Source organism: Vigna angularis, chromosome 7, assembly GCF_016808095.1.
Source record: "Vigna angularis cultivar LongXiaoDou No.4 chromosome 7, ASM1680809v1, whole genome shotgun sequence".
Lineage (NCBI taxonomy): Eukaryota > Viridiplantae > Streptophyta > Magnoliopsida > Fabales > Fabaceae > Vigna > Vigna angularis.
The window spans coordinates 11,715,565-11,725,707 of NC_068976.1; the positions used below are offsets into that span (position 1 = coordinate 11,715,565).

The 10,143-nt window shown below is 35.7% G+C and overlaps 1 protein-coding gene across 1 annotated transcript; it reads right to left on the reverse strand.

Annotated features, from left to right (window-relative positions):
- Window positions 1-1,074: 1,074 nt before the first annotated feature.
- On the reverse strand, window positions 1,075-10,118 carry LOC108338126 (trafficking protein particle complex II-specific subunit 120 homolog). Its single transcript, XM_017574848.2, has 10 exons — window positions 9,592-10,118; window positions 8,595-8,801; window positions 8,260-8,442; window positions 7,293-7,396; window positions 7,074-7,133; window positions 6,426-6,714; window positions 5,123-5,418; window positions 3,615-4,492; window positions 2,293-3,234; window positions 1,075-1,611 (listed from the first exon to the last, which is right to left on the reverse strand). The coding sequence occupies exons 1-10, from the start codon at window positions 10,000-10,002 to the stop codon at window positions 1,391-1,393; spliced, it is 3,591 nt and encodes a 1,196-aa protein (XP_017430337.2). The 5' UTR covers window positions 10,003-10,118; the 3' UTR covers window positions 1,075-1,390.
- Window positions 10,119-10,143: the final 25 nt, after the last annotated feature.

Sequence of the window (10,143 nt, forward strand, 5' to 3'; positions counted from 1 at the left end):
CCAACTCTATTAGTAGTGGACTCACATAGAGGAAGAGATTTAGTTATGAGAGTCATAAGAGGTTTTGACCCGTTTGGAAGTTCAATATGATATAAGATCGGATATAGTAGATTGGGAAACTAACCAATGTAATACTCTAGAGGGATTACAATCTCTGTGTAAAGTCTATAGCTATAGCTCTCAAGCAACAAGAATTGGTTATGAGAGGTATAAAGTCTCTAAATTGCTCAATACACTAGTCTTTCAGCAGTGCAATCGAAATAGGTACGGTACATTATGCTTAAGCCAAGGGATTGTGTTATGTTATTTAGTTATGAAGGTTGTGTTGTGTGATAGACATTGGATTCTTGATATAAATTTTGAATTAGACTGGAGTCGTTATAGGTAAATATTATAAACTTTCATGAACATGATCTTATGTAATATATTGATGTTGAATATATTATTTGAGTTTTAACTTGTTAAATTTTTACTAGTTTATTCTTATATTTTTGTGGTCGTGGTTTCAGCTTACACTAATCATGTATGTACTATATTTGAGTAGAGAGTTAAGTAGATCTTGACAAGGATAAGCACAATGAGATTGAGACTCTTTACAAAAAATAATGGATTGCTTATATGTATCTATCATATGTAAGTCTTTTGAAAATGTATTGTTTCTATCTTCTCTTAGTATATTGATATGGAAGATCATAAATAAATTATTGGATAAATGTGAATAATTGCATGCTTTTCACCGCCGGTTACTAATAATGAATGATGTAATGACTAATTAATGATGTATAGACTAGTCAGGCCTCAGGATTGTTTCATAGTTATTTCTTAAATCATGATTAGTTTGATATAATTTTCATATTAACTCCATAAATATATTTTAAATAAACTTAAAATTTTTCTCAATATTTAAAATGGACTGACTTATTCTCATTATTTTCATTATTCTTGAAGAAAGTTATTTATTTCGTATGTAAAAAACGTTAAAGCTTTTAGAACATCTTATGAAGTGTATTTATTTAACTTTTTAATATTTTTTATGAAGAAGAATATCAATTTGTTAACAATGAGAGCTTCATATGGTGTGTAAAATAATGAAGTAAATTATCTACCAAAGCTGTGTTAAGAATTCGTACAACAATCGAAAGAGATGTCTAAGAAAATGAAACAAGTATCAGTATTTGGAAAAATAAACAAAATTCCCAAACCCTCTATCTTATCATAATACATGTCTTCCCATGAACTCTTAATTTGGAAAGTTCATATCAAAGAAATCTCAAGCAGAAGAACCCCACATGCGTCACCTTCTGCAACTTGAGCAACATTTAGATAACCTCATTCTGAGTGTAAATTGTGAATGAAATTTGCAGTTTCAAATTTGATCTACGGAAAAATTTCATGCAGTTCCAAGGACACGAACGTGATAGGGTGGTCCACGACAGAAAATTGGCTCAGAAGCCGAGGTTGTCTTCGCACGAGCACGAAGAATGTCATTTGCATCATCAATCACTGCTGCAGCAAGTAGTGTATACTCTCCAGGGACAAGAAAATGAAGGCAGAACGAGTGTCTAATTTGTTGAAGTGGGGGAATTTCCATAGCAATGTCACTCAGAACACCTGAAAAAGAGCTATTCAGGCAAGCATGTACAATGAGACCAATTCAAATGCATGCTGATTAGAAAAGACAATCATTAACTTAGAAAAGGTTCAATACTTATTAAGTCCCAACAATTTTTTCAAATTCTAATTTTAGTCCTGATTTAGTGTTAAGTGATAACGTGACAGCTACTAATATTTTTTGGATAAATTATGTTTGTAGTCCTTCATCTTTTTAAATAATTCAACTTTAGTCCATTAACTTTTTGTTGACCAATTTTGGTTCCTTATCTCTTCATGAAATTAAATTTTACTGCACAGTCTTAGTCTCAACTATATTTATCATTGATTTTGGATTTCCTACCATCTAAGTTAGGGAATAAGATTGGTAAAAAAATTGTTGAATGAATAAAAGTGAATTTCAGAAAAAGATTAAAGGCGAATTTTTTGAAAAATTAGAGACTGAAATATAATTTACCTAAAATGTGTATGTGTCACGTAAAAAAAATTGATGAGATGGCACCTGACATGGTTGATACCGTGACTATCATGTCATCACTTAACACTAATACTACCGACGGGAACTAAAATGTTAATGGTAGAAAAGTTCATGGACAAAGAACAGTCAATTTTTTGTTCAGGGACTAAAATTAGAATTTTAAAAAAGATTAGGGACTAAAAACTTAATAAAGAAGGAATTACCCGTCCATAGAACAGTCGCTTTGGTACCATCTACACAATTTTCCCCGGCTACATCTCTGCATGTAATATTAAGACTCATTTTGAGCATATCTTTAGTATTATTACGAACCAGAACTTCCATTGCGGTCATTTCATGTGCAATCACGGAACCTTTGGAAGCAGCAGATGCAGATTCTTTATCCGGATCAGCTGTTGTTGATTCAGAACCATCTCTAACAAGCCTGAAGCCAAACGTCAATGGATCTGGAAGTAAAATATCCATGACTGATGTTTGGAGAGCAGCCTGGATAGCTTCTTTAATATTTAACTCCCCAGAGCTATTCCGTCCTGATTGCCATCGAACCTTAATCCTAGATATAAGGTTCTTGATGCAAGCATTTAGTTCAGCTTTGGTGTTCTTCTCTGAGAAGGATGCATTTCTTCCTCCATTCCCATCTAACTGGGTATCCTTCATAAAAAAGGAATCGTCAAGAACAGGTAATTTAAAATGCTCAAGAGGCACTAGAACCCTCGCGGAGCAATCTCTATCAATTCTTGTTTTAGGATAGACATATTCAGTTGCACCCTGATCAGAAAAATGGTTGTTCTCACTGCTTGAGTTCTCCAGTTTGACAGAGACATTGATTTCAAACACAACATCAGTCGGATTAGATAACTCAAGTTCAAGGAATCGAAGCCCCCAACTTCCTCTGAAAGGATCTATTTTCACCAATCTGTCCATTTTTGTCTCTGAGTTAACATGTTCATCAATAGACTTATTATTTACATCATCCAACTTCGGAAGACTTTCACCAACATGAGCAGGAAACTCCATTGAAAGAAGCTGAGCCTTCACAAAGGACAAGCCCTGCAAAACACAAATCTGCAGAGGAACAACAAGCCTTCTGCCAGGGGGCAGAGTAGATCCATTTGTTGGAGTTTCTTCAGAGGTTTGCATCGGACCTGAAATAGATAAACAGCACTGGTTGCATATATAAAGGATTTCACACAGGACAATAATGGTCCTGACAACACATGAAGCTACAAAATGAGAAAATGACACCATAAAAATCATTAAAAAGCATGTATGTGCTCAATACTTAATCCCAGTGCGCCATGAGATGGGAGCTATTGATAATTACAGAATAGCATGCAAGTGAACAATTATATTGGTAAAACAAAAGGGAAAAGGGTGAAGACAGAAAATAAAAAAGGGGATCAAATTTGATTAAATATCAGAATCCAGAAATAAAAAGGGGTTGATCTTAAAGACTGCAGATTGAACAGATAAGTTAATCCAGAGGAAAACAAGAAATACTACTGATTGTAATTGAAGACAATACCGGCATAGTGGATCAACAGCGATGGGCTGCTTCCATCTTTGGAATGCCTCATATTGTTCCCTGAGACAGTCTTCCCTGCACCAGCATCTGCATCCACCAAGCCAACCTGCCAGGCTCTCAAGGTCACAGGGAATGTAACTTCTGCTCCAGGTCTCAGAGGGAGGCAAGATTTCAATGTTTCAGAAGAATATGAAATTACAGAATCTTGATTTTTCCCGGACAATGAAATATGGGCCTGTTCAATTGGAACAGTACCGGCATTAGCCAGGCGAATCCACACATCCCGAATTTCACCTTCATATAAAATGATGGCTCCATCACCTCCAACAACATGTGATACCAATAATGGAAGTGGTGGTACTACAGAAATATTAGGAACAGAGACATTTTTCAACTTTGGAGATCCACAGCATCGAAAAGGGTCAGAAAGGACCAGCCCTTGTGAGGCCCCAAGGAGTAGATTATCAACCTCTTTAAACAGATGTTCAGTAATAACACCAAAACAGTGAACAATGCACCCAGGAATTGAAACTGGTCCCACTGATGTTGGAATACCAGATAAGGTGATCACTTTTGAAGAATTTGGTAGAAGGCTTACACTTACGGGGAAAGCATCAAAATTCCCAGAATGCACGGATAAATAGATGCTATCAACCCTTAAATCAAAGCCACATGGGTTTGCTAATTCCACCAAGACCTCAACAGGTTCTCCAACAATCCAAATAAGCTCATGCTTCTTGGTATTATTAGACTCTCCTTTACTGAATGGTGTATAAATGAAAGGTCCAGAAGGAGCAGCACCAGCCCACCAATCTTCTCTAGCAGAACTGCGCTTTATTATGTCTATTTGTGTTGGATGGAGAGGAAAGGAATGCAGCCTGGAAGCAATTCATAATCAAGTTTCTATTTTTGTTAGTTTTCCGAATTTGTGACTCAAGAAATAAGCATTTGAAAAACTTAATAATGATGCCAAAGCAGAGAAAAAAATGATAAGGATTTCCCACAGGACAAAATTAAATATCTCAGGATTCTGAAAACCCAATTATAGAGATACATTTTTTCTAATGCTATCACAAACTATTTAGTTATTTCATTCAAGAGAACACTTCAATCATTGTCTTTGGTTCTCAAAAATACCTATTTGATATGACAACATAAACAGAAAAATATTAAAACATCTATACAGGAATATTCAACACCATATATCGGATGAGTCAAAATACAGTAAAATGGAATGAAGTTCAAGTTTTGATAGGGACTATTCAGAAAAACGTAGTTATAAGCTGCTATTCTAATAAATGTCAGTCATCATTAACTCTAGCTTCATTTTGCATAAGTACAAATGAGCTGGCATTGAAAGGATTATGACACTACGATTTAGTCATGATATACCCCAACAAATGCTAAATGACTTGGTGGTGGTTGTTGTCAAAATTGTTGTCGTCATTGTGGTATGACTTTAACATGATATGAGTTGTAGGAAAAGAAATCTTTAACCAAGTAAATACCTCACAAAGGGTAAAGCAGGATCAGCACAACGAGTCCCTGGTGGCAGCCTGTCAGCTGAATTTGAAAGTGCATTAGCAAGGCCATTTTGCCCAGCAGGTGTTATTAGAGGATAGTAGGATCTAAGGAGTCGTGCTGCTGCACTCCATGCAGTAAGAGGATCACCAGCACGGACAGCAGAAAGTAGAATTTCTCTTAATACAACCATCTGGAGGGTACTCCATTGAGACTCAAATAGTGAGACTGCTGATTGGTGGTTTGCTTTCCCACTATCAGCATGATTTGATACAATTCCATTCTGCAAAGAAGTAACAACTTAAGTTCTAAATCTATAAATGCAAGTGCTGGTCAATAATAAAAGTCATTTCAACTATCAAATTTGTTTGAGCTCTGATTTTAGTAAATGTTTTTATACTAAACTTAAAACTTTGGATAATTTGTGCCATCCACTAAAAAATCTAAATACTAGATGCTAATAGGCAAACTCAGTGTGCACAAGTTATATGGAAGCACAGATATTCAAATAAAAAACGCTAATGCCATATAGTTGACGAACTAGCTACATAAGATATAAATAATTCAAAATCATATAAATCCTTTCAAGACCAAACATTATAACATCTTTGCATATGTTTCCATTGTGATGATGGACTTTTACTCTTCTAATAATAAATTCCACAAAATAAAGCACCGTATTTTTTGACAACTAATGAGATAGATCAATGCTCAAAATGCTTTTCTATTATTATCCTGACTTCAATTTTTTTTTTCGTTCCTAACCAACACCAGAGCAATACAAGAAAATATTTATGAGCAGTAACAACCTAGACTAGGGGTCAGGTTAGTCAAAGCAACTAGAGAACAGAGCTGGCAACAGTTTAAGCTCTTACAAAATGGTTTAAGCCTAATTCAACATTAGAAAACTAGCTCACAGGTGAAGATTGCAACCATCATATATTGTATTTTGGTACTATCTATACTAGATGTGAGGCTTGGGTTTTTTCTAATACAAAGTGATCTAGATTCAACTCAATATTACAAAACTAGCTTGTAAGGTGAGGATTATCATCACTTATATATTGGGGTTTTCCAAATATAAGCAAGAAAAAACCAAAATCAGATATTAGCACTGGTAATGCAATACCACCATAGCAACTACTAATGTCCTGTTTCAGTGCAAATATGCCAAACCAATCCTAACTTTCTGCCCAATGCATAAATTAATTATATAGCAGGCATATATTTCAAGCATACCAATTGTAAAACAAAATTTGGTGCTCTGAGTGGTTAGGCTTGGTAACTCACACTGTGCAAAGAATGATCAGAGATTGATGATCTACTTTGAACATGATAAGCTTTGGTGGTCATTGCCAAAACTTGCATAGCACTAATTGCAGCCAATCTATTTTCTTGCTGCAGATATAACTGTGCAACCTGCCTTGAGAAAAATGCAGCTTTTCTATGGTATCCCAGACTTCCATACAGACGAGCTATTTCAATATACAATATGAGTCTATCACTTGCGTCAATTAAAGATTTAGCACCATCTGCAGCTGTGGTCAACAACTCCACCACCTCCTTGGCCAGCTCTCTCCTTTTAATTGAGAGAATTTAGATAAATTGAAGTCAAATGATGAAAACAAGAATATTGCTTTATGAAAAACAGCACCTCAAATTCCTTTAAACTTTGTGTATACAATGGGAAAGATAATCAGATTATAATGTCAACTGTTTTGGTTAATCGGACTCATTGCTTTTGCAAATTTAATTTGCGAAGCACAGGCAGATATGTTGATCTAACTTGTAAAAGCCAAAGAAACGAACAGCAAAATTTATGTCAGAATGAACATGGTGCATAATCTTTCTTTAAAAATACTCTAAGCTGTACTTAATATTCATAACACATCAACATAGTTCAGTTATTGCATAGTAAAAGCTCAGAAAAGAATGTACCTGCAAAGAAACCTTGCTAATTTCAAAGTAGCTTCAAGTTCAAAAGTTAGGGGAGAAACTCTGCATGAATAGATTAAAAACAATTAAGATTGACAACCAGTAGTATTTGAAATAAACAGCGAGAGGTATAAATACAAAAGATTAATATAATTAGATAAAGGACAATTATGGAGTGTACTAAGAGATCAGTTAATGAACGCTCAAAGCAGAGCCTTTTACCGCTGAGCATTATCTTGTGACTTCTTGTAATTCACTATCACACTATTATAACGATATCTAACTTCTTCTTCCAGTGCTGAATCTTTTTGGCCCATTCGGTCAATCTGGTACAATGAAATAAATTAATTAAAAGATAGAGATGTGAATGCAGGCAAAAGTCACACTGCCCATCAGGATAAGGTAAATCTGTTCTTTACCTTGCATTGTCACTACCTCATTTTATAAAACTATTAAAATATGAATAGCTACTATGCATACTATGCCATAATAGCTCCAGAAAAAACAGTAGTGCCTAAGTTTACCTTTAGATTCATTAGAACTGAAAGTGTCTAAATAATAAATCAATAACCAAATTATATCAGACGCACATCATTTCCAAGTTCAACTAATTTTAACCTTTAACCTCACCCTTATAATATATATCCATAATCCAGAGAAAACAAATGTCAGAAAGATTCATATGATTGTCTTCCGCACATCTCATTCTTCTGTTTCAAGGATTCAGATAAATACCTTATTTAATTTGAGTGCCAATGAGGACAAAGATATTTTAGTCATTAGTGCCTTTTCTTTGGCACTATGGCCGACTAACTAGTTGAGACTTTATAATTACTTAGACAGTTACAAGATGAATACTTCTGTTCTTCTAACATTGCATGCAACTGCATAAGAAATAAAGCACTAGTAACAAGTAGTTAATTTTTCAAGTAGGTAGATCAATAATATACGATTGCCAAAGTGCATGATCTTCAATCAGTTTTCAAAATAAAAACTAATCATAAAACGAAGTTTTAATTTTCAGACAGATGACATATACAATCAACAAAACAAAGCGCACAAAGTCCATACATTCTCAGTGATACATAAAGTCCCAAAAAAATACACAGCACATAGATTGCATGACCATACAGGCCATAACGTTTAATACCAAATAAAACAATAATGAAAGGAGAAGATGAGAAAATACCAGCAAGGCACAGACACTACCCTCCAATGCTCCAGCATACCAGAAGTAATCACCAGTTAACCTGGAAAGTTCCAATGCAGTAGAATAATGAGCATTGGCATCGACAGGGGACCCTGCCAGCAAACAGTAATCACCAATGGTCTTCTGGGCACGCCCAAGCCTTCTCTTTTTGGCCTTGATAACCTGCATTCCAACAACACACTCGAGCATGAACCTAACCAAACTAAACCACAGCAGAAACAATCAATCTAAAACAAAAGCAAATAGTTTTCACACAACACCACTAAAAATGAAAAAAAAAATAAAATAAAATCAGGACACCTAAACATGAACACCTCCTCTGAGCTGAGACTAGCTTGAGAATCTAAAGGCGTCTTGAGAATGGTTCCGGAAGATTCTGCCTGAAGCACCCATTTCTCAAACTCCATAAGCAGTGACGCAGCAATCTCTTGCATCATAGTGTTCAAGTGGAACTCCAATGTAGGACGATCTGCAGGAGGAAACAACCTCAAATTTCCCCCTTTCTTACTTCCTTCCTCAAGCTACAAAACCAAAAATGAAAAAAAAAAACAAAAAAACTATTAGACAATTTCATTTTGATCGCTTTCTTCGCTAAATAGCAAAACTCAGTGAAATTAAGGAAAACACAAAACTATAAGATTGTTTCTTTTCAAACCATTTATTCACTAAATTGCTAAAACCGGAAAAAACCTACAGAACCATTATTCAGTCCATTCCTTAAATAAAAATGTCAAAAATAGAGAAATAAAACTATAGGACTACTACTTTTAGATCCATTCCTTCACTAAACTACAAAAAAAATAAAACAGAGGAAATGCAAGACAAAAACATACAAGACTTCTCTTCAATCCATTTCTTCAGTAAAAATTGACAAAAGAGAAATATAAACTACATAACTTTTTCTTTGGTCTGTTTCTTCATTAAATTGCAAAAAACAGCGGAAATATAGAGAAAAAACCTACAGAACCTTCATCTTCTTTGATCCATTTCTTTACTAAATTGGCACCACAGGGGAGATTAAAGTAAAAAGAAAAAACGTAACAGTTTTGTTCCGATCCAGTTCTTTACTATATCACCAAAAACAGAGAAAATTACGAAAAAACCTATAACATTGTTTCATCTTGTTTATCGAATTGCCAAAATAAATGAAATTAAAGTTATAAAATCCGGTAAGACAGTTCATTTCTTCTGATCCATTCCCTCAGTGGGAAATTAAACCAAAGAAATATTACGTTATTATTTCGTATTTTACCCATTTCTTCACCAAATCGACACGAAAATAAGAAATTGAACAAGAAAGCGAAGCACGACCTGCGAATCGTTAGGGCAGAAGGCGAAACAGCGATCAACAAGGGAAGAGGGGAAGGACTTGCAGACATTGGTGAAAAGGTCGACGGCAGCGTCGAGATCGGAGGAGGAAGGACAGTGGACGATGCCGACGACGCCGAGAGTTTTGCGGTTCGACTGAAAGTCCTCCCAGGGACTGGGCGGCGCGCCGCCGAGGACAAACTTGAAGCGGAGGGATCCGGAGTCCCAGGGCTGGACTGCGAAGGGGGACTTCTGGTGCTCTGTGTAGAAGGAGCTAATGGCGGAGAGCGGGATCGTGTGCAGCGGGAGCAGCATGGTGTAGTAGTCCCGCAGCACGTTCGACGGCACCGTTCCTACCGGAACAACTGCCACCTGAATCATCGCCGATCCTTCGATGCTCACTTCCGGCTCCATTGCTGTGGTGGTGCTTGGCTACTTCCTCTTTCCAAACCAAGCTTATACCATAACTAACAACATCTCAGAAAACTTGAAATTACTTCTATATCCTCTTAAATTTTCCAATATTCCTTACAATGAAAATTAATAAGTAAAGAG

Bases quoted from the DNA above. Each gene is read 5' to 3' on its own strand.
- LOC108338126 (XM_017574848.2), bottom strand. From the start codon at position 10,002: ATGGAGCCGGAAGTGAGCATCGAAGGATCGGCGATGATTCAGGTGGCA. The intron at 7,397-8,259 runs GTATTTTCTCAT...TCATTGTACCAG, and splicing joins GTAGTGTCTGTGCCTTGCTG to ATTGACCGAATGGGCCAAAA. The intron at 7,134-7,292 runs GTAAAAGGCTCT...CTATTCATGCAG, and splicing joins TCACAAGATAATGCTCAGCG to AGTTTCTCCCCTAACTTTTG.